The following is a 14288-nucleotide window of genomic DNA, read 5'->3' as shown; positions in this document are numbered from 1 at the left end:
AAGACAAGCTGGCCAAACACTAGATGTTGCGAATATCAACATGAGTCTTTCTCCTTTTCAAATGATGGTGGATTGCAAGCAAGGTTTAGGTGCATACTGTACGAGAGTGTAGCACTAAAGCCTATCTATCAGTGTAGTAGCCCTCCATTGCATGTCTGGCTCAATAAGAAAAGGAATTGAATCTCGCCAGAGCGAGAAATCTCGTGACGTTCGATCTCGCGAGTTCTCGTTCCAGCGCTAATTTATATATATCGATGTACCCATTTTCTATAAAAATAATGTTGGGACTAAACATACAGTCATGTTCAGTCTGTTAAAGAGAGGATTGTTGCAGTTGGTAGGCAATTAAAACAAAAAAACAAAAAATTTTCATATACCACCTTTTTGCATAAATATCTGATGTTATGACCTGCAGTTTATAGTCCAGTGCGGCTTATCAGTGGCAAGAGATGTTTTTTTTTTTTTTGCTTAATTTTTTCTGCTGCGGCTTATATATGGGTGCGATTTATAGTCCGGAAAATACAGTACATACATATAAAAAAAAACTGATGTTAGCTATAAAAACAAAAATATAAATAAAGAGACTTACAAGTGGCATGAATCGAATGAAGCTGAACAAAAAGGTCTTGAAATCTTTTGTTGAGCGCCCAATTATTGCACTGCAAAACAAAATAGACAAAGACAAACAAGGGGATCAGTAAGAAAAACAATGTATGACTGAAATGAATGTATTGTTTATTTCCTGAGGAAAAAATAATCCCTGATTTAAACACTTAGACATAAAATTTAAAGTCATTTCTTGGCTGGCTTCTGGGAGTAATTCACAGGTTCTACTAATTCCACTGCAATAGTAATTTGCCAACGGCGATCAATATTTTGCCATCAGCCCCTCTTGTGCAGGGGTGTTTTGTGAGCATAGGTGGTGCTGCATCATCTGCATTGAGTACCCAACTGGTTTGATCATTTCGGCTATGTGGCACCAACTGCGCTATGTGTGCGGGGAACTGGAGACCATGACACATCGCTATTCTTCAGGGCATTTGCATCCAAAATTAGGCGCCATCGTGTGAGTACATTTCAGATGTTCTCCTGGAGTATAAATGAGTTGATCTTACGCAAGATTACACCTGCTTTTAACAATGTCATTTTTCCTTTATCAAACAACAATCACAAATGGGACAAGGCTACAGAAGAGACTGTTTTAGCCTGTCAATTCTGAGGTTGACATCTTGAATCAGTCATGGAGATGCGGATATGCTATTGGCCGGTGTCACGTCAATCACAGAAATGCCGATATGCTTTTGGCCGAACGCCTTCATCTAGCTTGATGGCACAGCTGGTCGGTGTGTTGTGAAGACTTTGCAAACTTTATCTGTTAGACATGACTTCTAAAATTGCAAGTGGCGGTAAAGGAAGAAGTAAGAGGATGATGACAATAGCTGGAGATAATAAAAAAATACGAAGAAGGCGCACGCATAGTTAATCTTGCTATTGAGTATGGCCGTAACCGCTCGGCAATCTTCTAAAGGCAAGACTTTCCTTGCCAGTGGACGGACCTCGGTCAACCACAAAATGGAGAGGCTCCTTCTATTATGGATTAAAGAGAAGGAAATCGCCGGTGAAATGTTCTAGTTTGAGAAAAGTTCTCGTTTAAGAAATTAAATAAATAAATTCTGCGGGTTGGTCTCTGCTCCCCTCCGCCTCCACCCAGCTCAAGTCACGTCGCCCCAAAGGTAAATGTCATTTTTCCTTTTTATATTTATGTTATTCCATTTAACTGTACAGTAGATTATGTTACTAATTTTTAATATGTGTGTAAAGTCGTGATGTTTTTAACCTAAGGTTTTTGCACGCGTTGCACGCATTCACTAATTAACATAGGTGCCCGTCATACGAGCAATACGAACTACAAGCATAGCCGCTGAACGGATTAAGTTTGTAACACGGGCAGAACCCTCAAACTCCCAGGCCTCTGGTCGAGAACCAAAGCTTGAGGAAGACACTGATACCACCCCGCAGTTGACTTTGGTAACTACAGTATAAGAGTTGACACCCTTCTCCTGTTCATCATTACTATGGTGGTCATTTTGTAAGTACTGTCTTCAAACACACAATACAATGAATTACTAATTTAAAAACAGACATCTTTTGTAGACCAGACATTATCTTCAAGATGATGAGAAATTTGGAGCTTATCCGAGCCATCATTGAGCCACTGATCGACTGATCAACAGTAGTGACATTTATCTTATAAATACAGCACTAAAACAATTGTGAAAATGGTCTGACCTTTCAATCATGGTTCCATTCTGAATCATCCATACGTCGCAGTAGGTCCTTGCCACCAGCATCACAGCAATTAGGATCAGGTATGCAGTCTAAGATGAAGACAGTGACAAGAGTATTGTTATTAGAGACTGCAAATGTTAGCGACTGTAAAACGCTCTCAATAATTGTTTCATTATTTAATCTTTTTGCCCTTGCTTATAATCACTTACCGATGAGTCATACATACATATATATACACATATATATACACATATATATACACATATATATATATATATATATATATATATATATATATATATATATATATATATATATATATATATATATATATATATATATACATACATATATATACATACATATATATACATATATATACATACATATATATACATACATATATATATATACATATACATACATATATATATATATATATACATACATATATATATATATATATACATACATATATATATATATACATATATATATATATATATACATACATATATATATATATATATACATATATATATATATATATATACATATATATATATATATATATATATACATATATATATATATATATATACATATATATATATATATATATATATACATATATATATATATATATATATATATATATATACATATATATATATATATACATATATATATATATATATACATATATATATATATACATATATATATATATATACATATATATATATATATATATACATATATATATATACATATATATATATATATATATATACATATATATATATACATATACATATATATATATATATACATATACATATATATATATATATATATATATACATATATATATATATATATATATATATATATATATATATATATACATATATATATATATATATATATATATATATATATGATCAGATACCACAATCTTGCGCTCCCAACTCCTATCAGGTGACCTTAAGACTTTTGATTGGACAGGACTAGCAGCTCAAGGACACTCATATGCACACACTTCCACAGATATCATACATGTACAACCCCCCCCCCCCGCCCCTCCCCCCCCTTTTTTTTTCCAACATCACTGCTGGTCCTGAACTCTTGTCCACGGCTGGTGAAGCGCTGGAATCTGGCCGCTCACAGCAGGCCTGCATGAAGGACCCCCCCCCCATCCCCACCAAAACCCTCCCTCACCCATCTATGTATACGTTGTTTGAGATGTGTATGGGTGTTATTTATTTGTTCATGCATGTGCGAGGATTTTTTTTCCAGGCTTATGCTATACCTTGATTCCAAAATGGCTAAAGACTTTTTTTTTCTCTCTCTCTTACTCTTGTGTTTTTCTTTTTTCTCTTCTATGTTTTGGAGCGCACCTCTACTGGCACATCCGGACTGGCATTGTTGGCCTGTATACCTTGTTGGTGAATAGCTTTACATGTTTCTTGGACGGCTTGAGCCATTTAAATCCATTTCGTTGCCCTGTACTGGTACAGTGTAATGATAATGATGATTAAAAAAAAGCACTGCCTCGCTCACAAAAGTCCGGGTAAATACAGAGGGTTGTGTCAGGACGGGCATCTGAAGTAAAACGTCTGCCGCATCAAATATGCGAATCAAACCTATGAAAAAAAAAAGAGAGAAGAGGGTGCAGGAGACAGGCTTCAATGGAGTCAGTTGATGCGCTGTGGGCAGTGTGAGCAATCAGTGAACGCAGTGCCAAGTGTAACGTTGAATGTGCTTAAAGTGGTTGTTTTTCCTTTTCCTCCCTCCCAATGGGTAAGGGTTAGGTACCAGAATTCAGGTATCGATTGATACAGAGACTAGAAAGCCGATTCTCCTGGAACTTTCAAGATTTGAAAATTTTGGCATTAGGTTTTGAGAATTTGTCTGGATGCAGAGCAAGCCAACAAAGGCATGGACTAATCGACAAACACGTAAAACGAGTGTTGCAAAACCAATCGGAAACATGTGCTATGCGCTGGCAATTATTATTCTCGCAAGTTGTTGTAATGATAGAAGCTCGACGGAGATCAGAGTGTGTGGTTGCACTTTATAAAAAAAAAAAAAAGACCAATATGCTGAGTGCATCAGATTTAAAAAAAAAAAAAAAAAAACGAATACATACAATATTGTGCGAATTAGCATGTTCCAAGTGGGGGCAGAGGATAGCAGTAAGCAAGAACTAACTATGCTGTGCTTGGCGTGGGCATGGGCATATACAAAGAGGGTGGTAGGCTACCACAGAGAGAAACAACATATACATTCACAAAGCCCTTTTCGCCGATCTCCCAAAGCAGCTGCACCCACCCAAACGTGCTGTGGCAGCAGTCATCCTTCAGGAGGATGAGTAAGGACCCTCGCCGGCCCTGAGGTTCGCCTTGGCTGGCAACTACTCTTTTACAGATCTAAACCCGAAATGTGAATCACCTTAGAAAGTCTAACATATGATTTGTTTGAAAAAACAACTAGTTAGTTGCCTTTATTTGTTGTTTTTTTTTCTTTCTAAGTCCCGAAACCGAGACCCGGTCGGAATCGGAATCGAACAGAAGATACAGAACTATATTCGTCAAAATTCAAACGATACTCAACCCTAAGTCTGGATGACTTCTGCATTAGTTTAAAAAGTAGAAAAAAAAGATTGAATTTGCAGGTGTAGTACTGACATCTAACATCTAGAAAAGATTGTATTTTAATGTTAAAAAAACATTATGATCTCCGTATTTAAGATTACATTTAGAAAAACAACAACCTCTGTGATGTAAATATAGATGAAGTACTCCGTATTTTCAGTCACACAGAGCCACAACAGAATGATGAAAGAGCCATATGCTGCTCAAGCGCCAGGGGTAGCAGACCCCTGATAAACGGATGACATTTGAAGGGACAGTGTGTAAGATTTAGAGTGTTTTTCATTACGGACAGCAGGGGGTGCTGAAGGTGTTGCATTTACCATTGTCCATAGCTATAAAAACCATGGCTGCCTCCGGAGAAGTGTATTTAATTTTTTTGTCTAAAGTTTAAAACTTGTTTAAAGTGTATCCCTGCAAGATGAATGAGTGGTGGTTCACTGACTGGTAATATTTTTATTCCTCCCTTGGTAAAACACAAATTACTCACTTATGTTCACTACTGAACTGATAATTGTTTTACTCACTGACTGATTCATTCAAAAGACACAAATGGATCAGTGTGAATTGGTATACAGTGATCCCTCATTTATTGCGTGGGTTACATTCCAAAAAAAACACGTGCAAAGTGAAATCCGTGATGTAGTCAGCTTTTTTTTTTAATTTTTTTATTTTACAACGCAATACTGAACTACAAAATAAAACCAAGAATTAAAACCTGTTTTAAGGCACAAAACCTGTTTTGAACAATAATTTTAATATAGTAATACAAGGTTGGAAACATTGTCACTCGTGTATTTCACAGTCCCAGCTGTGCCTCTTCATCCTGACTCCGCTCCGCTTTAGTCTCTGTTTCTACTGAAGGCACAGGAGTTTTTCTCCGAGAGAAGAACATTCTTATGGGTAGTCGTTGGCGCTCTTTCTTTTTCTGAGCAAGAAAATTTGTGTAGACGGATATGCCCGGACATCAAATTAAAGTGAAGCCTTTTATATCCAAACAATACACTTGAAATTTCAATATATTGTATTACAAAAGAAATCTCGGTAAAAGTCACATTTCCAAAGCTGTGCATTTCTCCGTTGCTCTCTATCTAGGCACACAGACTGTGCTCTTGGCACACCTATGAGTCACGTGATCGGCTCCCAGAAACCAAGATGTCAATCAATGTGCTTACTAGCACGTTTGTAACGTGTGCGTGTGTGCTGAGCTGAGCGCATACAGGCGGTTACAGGAGAGACACAGGAGAGATGAAAGCAAGCTTTTGGATCCTCTTGCCTTTTGCAATAAATTGACAAGTGAAAAACCAATACAGTATAGCGTCAATATTTTATTTCTAGGCAACAGTAAAGCCCCTGAGCCAATCAGGATTCAGAGCACAATGCACCGTAAAAAAATGTCCACACTGTAAAAAAATCTGTGAAGCAGTGAAGCCGTGAAAGATGTACCGTAATATAGCAAGGGATCACTGTATCGTTTACTTACTGATTCGCCCGTAAGACACAAAGCGAACAGTGAGAATAGAGGTAAATTCACTCACTGACCAATTTGTGAATGAGAAATGACGTAAGTTTCACTCACGGATTCATTTGTGAATGCAAAACGGTGTGCATTCATTCACTTACTCTGTCATGAGCGGCAATAGTATGGCAGTACATTTAGTAAGGTCCCTCGTCCGTATGACGCTGGCTGCTGAGTGTTCATAACCGAAGAAAGAACAAATCACTTCAAGAGGTACTATCGTTCACTTCAAAGATTTGTTCTTTTGAATGAATCACTCATGACCCACACAAAACTACTTTGTGCCCACCTAAAGACATTAAGATAACCATAGATGGAACACTTGGTTCCTGAACAGCTTTGCCCTCATTCATTGTTTAAAGTGCAATCTTAGCCATTTGGGGGAAAAAAAAAAAAAAAAAAAAAACTTTTAAAAGTGCAAGTTAAATACCGTTGCATATTTTTAAAATCACTTTTACTTTCAAAATTATTCTTTTTTTTCTTGTATACATTATGTGATTTGAGAAATTCCTCCTTTATTTCTGTACTTTGTTTTTACATCTTTAATATATTACTGTACTTGTAATTATAAATTTAGCATTATGCCAATCTCAGCTGTTTGAGACAAACTTGTAAAAATTGTACTTTGTTCCAAAATCCCAAGTTGGTTTAAAAAAAGCGAAAACTTTCCGGTTAAACTAAACGATTATTTGTATCATCATCATCATGATCAAATTTTATTATTTTAAATTAAGAAAGCCAAAAATACTTTGCTAGTTTGTGTTGGTCAATAGAGTGCTTCTGAGTTATATTTTGCAAAGCCCCTCCAAAATAAGAGAATACCTTTTGCGCCCCCCGACTTGCTGTATCGATTACAGTATTAATAAGATTATCATCTATAAAAATTGTATAATCCCTAAAAGTGTATCTTTTTTTAACATTGACAAAAGAAAAAAACAGATAAATCAACTTTCAAAAACCTTTATCTATTTTATACGTTTGTATAGGTTAGTCATAAAAAAGACCAAGTGCATCAAAGTGCCTGAATTAAAAAAATAAATTAAAAAAGCCAATCCTTATTTTATTACAATTACACTTCAGATGGCAAAAACAAAGCCTTATTCCTGGAGTCATCCACGTCCCCACTGGCATCCCCCCCATGCCCCTTCAGAGGACCCCGCCCCACTATTTGAGAAGGACTGCCTTAATAAATTAAATTACTGTTTTTGTTTTTTTTTTAATTAATCAAAGTGTATACCTAAAGCTTGAACTTTCTAGTTACACTAGAAATTAATTAATCCAGGTCTAAATATTGGCTGAGACTGATTATTCAATTTTTTATCGGTACTAATCATCAATACAGATTGGCAATATTGATTATGGAAAATTGTAAGACTGACTTGTAAGACTGATTCATCAAACGGTGACCATGAAAATTATATGTATTGAATAGGAGATGAATGGCAGCAGAGTCCCACCATCAACGATGCAGTGTCACATCTCGGACCCTTGCTGCCAAGTATGAGTGTGTGAAAGTGGTCTTGGCAAATAGGTTCTATGTCCTACTATAAGCTTGCTGTTCTGAAGATGGTTTTGAACAAACAAAAATCAGGAACGCAATGTGACAGCATAGTCAAACAAGGGAATTAAATCAGGGTAAAAGTCACAAGCTCACTATATAGCTAGAATGGCAGCAAAGTGAAGCAATGACGTCATTTTTTGATCACCTGTGCTGCTCGCTCCAAGGGGCATGTTGTCCATGAAATCCTCTTTCAATGTGTGTTGATTTGAATTTTAAATAAAAATGTGTCTTTTCATTAAATATATAAATAAAAGTATAGAAAAAAAATCTCATACACTTTAAATTTACGAAATGCTTTGACATTTCGTAATGTAAACATTTATCATGGGGTGAGGGGTGGGAGCGCTATCAGGTTAAATTAGTAGTGTTAACCGCATGTCTATTCTCCATTCAGCTCAATTTGCACACATTCCAAATTGCCTTTGCACTAGCTCTGCCTAAAAAGATAGATATGTTTTTTTATTTAGTTTTTTTTCTTTTGGCAATGCCTGTGTACCGATGTATTATTTGTTAGCTTTGCAGTACTTTAAATAAAATTAAAACAACGGTATGTGATTCCATTATACTGAAAATCATGTGATCGGCCCGAGAATGTTAGGATTACGTGACCAGGATGTTCCTGAAATTCACAAATCCATTTGTTACTACCCTCAAGAGAATTAAAGATTCTATTGTATTACCACACAATACAGTTACTATCTATACATTTAAAAACGTACATCAGCATCGGCAGGACTTTTAACAACGGACATTATACAGTACAACACCAAGATAAAAGTGAATTCCTACCTCCATGCAAAAGATCTGAGGTACCATGATCCGCAATATTCGTAGAATTCGAAGAAAGAAAATTTTGTCAACTGCTGCACGGTCTTTTTTGCCATCCTTCTGTATGAAAGACACAAATCAATCACGCAATCATGAAAAATATTCCATATTTTTTTATAAGAGCAATTTAAAAATAAATAAATAAATAAATAAAATAACCTACCTCCAAGTTCAGCACCAAATCTGATTCTTGTTTCGAACTGCAAGAACAAAATATAGTCTCACTTAATGTACTGTTAAATATTGTTTTGACATTTCCTCATTTTGAATACATTTCCTCCATAGTTTACCCTTCAGATTTTCGAAAAATTATGTTAATTGTAGTATGAAGAGTCAATTGTCATTAGATTCATCTAGTTACGTTTCAACTTGTTTGTGCATTGAGAATTGAATAAACCAATATAATGGTTTTTCAGATAAAAATAAAAACATACGTATATCTAATAATATCTTTATTTTTTTGTTTGGTGAAAATCAAGTCTAAATACAGGGGGCCAAATATCACATTTCCAATATGAATGATCAAATGTGAAAATAAGATTTTTTTTTTTTAACTTTTAAAACTCTAAAACTGAGATTTTAGAGAGCTCATGGGGCGGCCGTGGCTCAGGCAGTAGAGCGGGAGCTTCAGTAACCGAAGGGTTGCCTGATCAAATCCCACTCTGTCCAAGTCATGTGTCACTGTCTCCTTGGGTAAGTCATCTCACCTTGCCTCCGGTGGTTGGTTGGTGAGGCAGCCATGCCTCCCTCAGACTGCCCCGGGGCTGCTGTGTGCTACACAACATGGTTCACCACCAGTGGTGTATGTATGTGAGTGATTGATTAATCATTAATTAATTAGTGATTGATTATTTCTGAGTGTCTTGAAAAGAGTTATATAAAAGTGACACATTTTTATTAAATATGAGTGGTTGATAATGGATGGATAAACATAGGTTTTGTATTTTCATTTTATTAACATGCTAAAGTTTTGTATTGTTAAGAAAAAGTGCGTTAGAGCAAGGCTGTCAATGTTCATGACAGCATGACACGATACTGTTCCTATTTAGTAGGAAGACATCAGAAATACATATCATGGCTCGAGTATCATCGTGATCCTCAATACCGCTGTTTTCGGAGAACCATGAGAGCCACTTAAAGGCTAGCGAGCTTGGCGGGGGGGCAGCCGGGACAATGACAATTGGGACCCCGCTTGGCGGGAACCTCATTGGAGGGCTCATGCTTGTCACACCTAGTGCATAAGCTATTTGGGATCATCAGTGAGCACTTGATTCTCAGTTAAGGTATTCCATTTGTTTAAATGAGGTGCAAAGTCCAAAAATTTCATTGCAAACAGCAATGCAAACCTGCTTCTATCAAGCTTTGATATACAGTATGCATAGTATACATACAGGTATACTGTATATATGGGGGGGGGGGGGGGGGGGGGACTTATCTGCACCTTTGTATTTGAATTATATACAAAATACAGTAATATGCTATAATTGCAATTATGCAGTTATATGTAATAATATTTATGATGCATAATTACACTGTCCAAGTGGACTAATATTATTTTTGATGCATAATTAATCAGATGATTTGGGGAAGCTAAGAACGTAGCCAGACTTTGGCAGCATGACATGCAAAGATTAACCAGCCGTGGTTTGATAGTGCAGCATGACCTTTGTCATAGCTTAGCCAGTGAAATCAACTTGGAAATGCTAAACATTTGTAGTGAAATCAAGCTAGTACAAAGTTTCGAGTCATAATGTGTTCAGTCACGATGTGGGATATTTGTTGCATGAAACTACATATATCTATAGCAGTGGATTACATAGCTAAATGCACTTTTGCCCACGCCGATTTCTGCATAAACTCGACACAGCACTTGATAGTATCGTATGTAATTGCAGTGAAATGTTAGACTAAGAGAACTGACGAGAAGCTTCGGTAGACAAACGCGTATGTAACGTACTGTAATTTGAAGTGGAGCACACTTAGGTTGTCACCTGTCAAAGTCACCAGTATCTCGCAGAACACGTTTAGCATTTTCTACAACAGTTTCGTTTTTAAACCACCATTAACTTACCAGTCCTTTGGTCTTCTTCTTCTTCTCTTTTTCAACAAATATAACAACAGCAAAATCCCACCTGCTATTGAGGAATTCTTTGCTGTGACATATTTACTAAAAGCCGCCATTGTTTCAACACACGGGTCGGATCTATGGGTCGCTCTGTGTCTGTGTATTCCAGAGACGTTACGTCGGAAAAACGAAAAAAAAAAAAAAATACGAGCGACTTACGCGTCTAAGAGTGGTTTTACTAAGAATCTGAATGTCAACGAGTTTTCGGAGGACATTTCCTCAAGGGCTAAAACAAAACCATATCGTCAACTATGCCTTAGTGGCAGCCTGATTCAGGACAGCTAAATGTTTTAAGGAAAAACCTGGTCACGTGATACTACATTTCCTGTGACGCCCCCCAGCGGCAGTGAGTTTATTAAAAGAAAATACTGCATTAACCAATGTCATCTTATTTGAAAGCCTCTATTACACAGTTCAATAAAATTTGTTTATTTTGTAAATTAATACATTTCAACAGAAAAAAAACATTTAAGTTGCAAATCAAGTTTTTATTTTGACGTTTTGAAAGTACTTGCTTCAGAATGTAAATTAATTTTAGATCTAATTACAACTCTTACTCACACTTATTGTATTCCTTCTAAAGCAAGCGCAACCCCTCGGGATTTTTTGTTACTTTCCTCTGCAAGTCCACATTTTCTTCTACGATCTCCAAATGTCTCTCTTACATATGTCTCTCTTGTTGTATATATATATATATATATATATATATATATATATATATATATATATATATATATATATATATATAGGTATATATATAGTTATACTCATATATATATATATACTCATACACTTGATGAAAAATGATTGTTAGTGCTTAAATACACGTTTTAATGTAAATACAGTGTCTCATTAATTAAATGTGGGAAAAATAAATAAAAAAGAAAATATGAATATATATGTTAATTACAGCGACAATGTTGTTGTACAATGTTAAATATCATATCAGGTACATATCATTGGCTCACATGCCATAATTTTGCTGTCTGTTCACTATTAGTTATATACACCAGTTAGGGTTTATTCCACATATTCGGCTTATCCGCAAATTTATGTTAATTTACTTAAGGGACCAGAACCTTTATTTTTGTGTGTTGCTGTCACGGCAAGTTTAGTGCAGTGACATCAACTGCGTCTGTTCACCGCGGACATATATGGACCAACATTGTCTCGCCATGAAAAGTGAAGCCACCAACATTAAAGGACCCCTTAAAAGCCAGTTTTCTTTTGTCCCACCTCCTAAATTGCCAAATTGAATTTCAAATAAAACTGTTCATATAAATTTTATTTTTTTCATAGCTGTTATTTGTAACTCTGGGGACATTTGTTTTTATTATTCAAGCAACATGTATCCCACAACATGCACCCAACTCTGTTCCCATAACCATTTCAACATAGTCGAAGAAGAAAAAAAGCAGTGAATGACTTGACATCAATGTCCCAAATGAATGGGTCATGCAAAGGTATGGTCTCTCCTCTCATACAAAGTGTTTTACATTTCTGTCAGTTAGCCATGATCGAATGTCTCACTGTACTTCATGCAACCCTGTTACACTATTGATCAGAATAAGACACAATAAAAGTTTTTTTTTTTTCACTTGATTACATGACTGATTCTGTCCTCTTGATCGTCAATAACAGCTAGCTATACAGACAGCTTCCACTCCTGAGAAAACTAACGTAAGGATTGCAACCCTGTTACCTACAACCCTTGCTCTGCTATGATTAGTTACAGTATTAAAACAAAAATACTGTACTGTAAATCATGTAATAAAAATTTGACCATTGATCTGTAACCTGTTCTAATTAAGACGTCGATAGTTTATTATTTATAACTGATGAATATATAGCAGGAAATCAAAAAAGTAAATATTTGTTTTTCAAGAAATTTCAAGGCCAAATGTCTTCCATTTCCGGAATACCCCCTGTGGCAATAAATCCAGGAGAAACACGAAATGCTCGTTTCAACTTGTCCATCATTTTCCTGAGGGCTCGTATGGGAAATACAATGACAGGAGCATGTTTAAAATAACGATGATGGATTCAAAATTAGGGATTGGGGCGGCTTAATTTTTTTTTTTTTAATGACGGTTGAGCACAGACAGTTTGCCAGAGTGATGATGGACAGACTGGGAACATTTTGTAAATAGCCCGCTTCTGGAATTTGTCACCGTATTGCAATGATGTGTCTTTTGATATTCTACGTATTTGTGCAGACACTCAAGCAGCTCCCTGCCATAAAGTTGAGTCCAAGATGGAACTATTTTGGGCTGCCAGTTTAACTTCAAGTAGAGTGACTGTTTGGAGAAGCACTGCTGGCAAAACAGAAGTCTGACCCAGCTTTGCTTTTTGTTGAGGTAGTTCACTGTTGATTTCTACATAATGGTCTCTTGGTGAGGAAATTGGTTTCATACAGTGATCGAGTTTTAGGACAACCAGTTTTTCAAGTTGTTGAACCTACACCTTTGTGTAATAAGATGTTACAAAACTCACATGACGTGATGAGGCAGGTGACAAAAGTTTTCTCTAAATGTATGCTGGTATCCTGTGTCATTTCTTCTGGTTGCACCTAAAGCACTATGTTGCTCAGTTTACTGTGGACAGCGAACACTTTTCTATTACTAAGTCTTAAACAGGCAAGACTTCTCATGATTTTAGAGAAATTGCAGAATCCTGATAACGACGCTGATTTGAGTCAGGTGTGTTGGTTGAAGTGATCCATTGAAAACAGGCTGGATTGTGGCTCTGGAGGACCGAACTTGGCCACCCCTGCAGTAAAGTGTTAAAATGTACCATCCTTGCCAATTTACTATCAACTCTACTCCCCATACCATCGCACCCTTTGAGCATTTTATGATTGATTTTCTTGTGCTATTGCCTCGTTTTCAGTCACGTCATAATGTGACATTATGATGACATTTTGAAGGGTCGTTTGAAAATCTCTCACTTTGCATCTTCTTGCTGCAAAAGGTGATGACTTTCAGGGCATTCAAAAAATAAAAAATAAACATGTTTTTGGACACCCTGATGCCAACAAATTTGAATGAAGATGACATGATAAAACTGCAATTATAGATTCAAAGGTGCAGTATGTGTTAGACATTGGTATTGTTGAACCACTTAAAACAATAAAGTAACGATACATATTTTCTGGCTCGTAATAAGATGTTATTTGATGTGAGCATCCTCATTTATGTGTCAAGAAAGCTACGGAGACACATTCTAACATGCCGTCTATGCAAATGCTAACTTCATAATAAAGCTTACCATAATATTACAAACACCACTGCAAGAGCCTTAGAAGGCTTTCAT

At 36.0% G+C, this 14288-nt stretch overlaps 1 protein-coding gene across 2 annotated transcripts in view; it reads right to left on the bottom strand.

The window, feature by feature from the left end:
• The window catches only part of abcd3a (ATP binding cassette subfamily D member 3a), a 40798-nt gene extending 29515 nt beyond the window's left edge, over positions 1–11283 (bottom strand). Inside the window, exons 1-5 of one of the 2 annotated variants that reach the window (XM_088402312.1) lie at positions 10923–11283; positions 9015–9051; positions 8813–8911; positions 2290–2378; positions 590–659 (exon numbers count right to left, since the gene is read on the bottom strand). In XM_088402312.1, coding sequence (XP_088258438.1) covers positions 590–659; positions 2290–2378; positions 8813–8911; positions 9015–9051; positions 10923–11032 — 405 coding nt within the window. In that variant the 5' untranslated portion in view covers positions 11033–11283. The remainder of the gene's footprint in view (positions 1–589; positions 660–2289; positions 2379–8812; positions 8912–9014; positions 9052–10922) is intronic. The other variant, XM_088402313.1, reaches the window with a different exon arrangement.
• Between the last annotated feature and the right edge of the window lie 3005 nt (positions 11284–14288).

Source organism: Hippichthys cyanospilos, chromosome 19 (assembly GCF_059441005.1).
Source record: "Hippichthys cyanospilos isolate Australia breed blue-spotted pipefish chromosome 19, RoL_Hcya_1.0, whole genome shotgun sequence".
In the NCBI taxonomy this organism is placed as follows: domain Eukaryota; kingdom Metazoa; phylum Chordata; class Actinopteri; order Syngnathiformes; family Syngnathidae; genus Hippichthys; species Hippichthys cyanospilos.
Note: the sequence above shows the minus strand (reverse complement) of the source record. Positions and strands in the feature narration are given on the sequence as shown.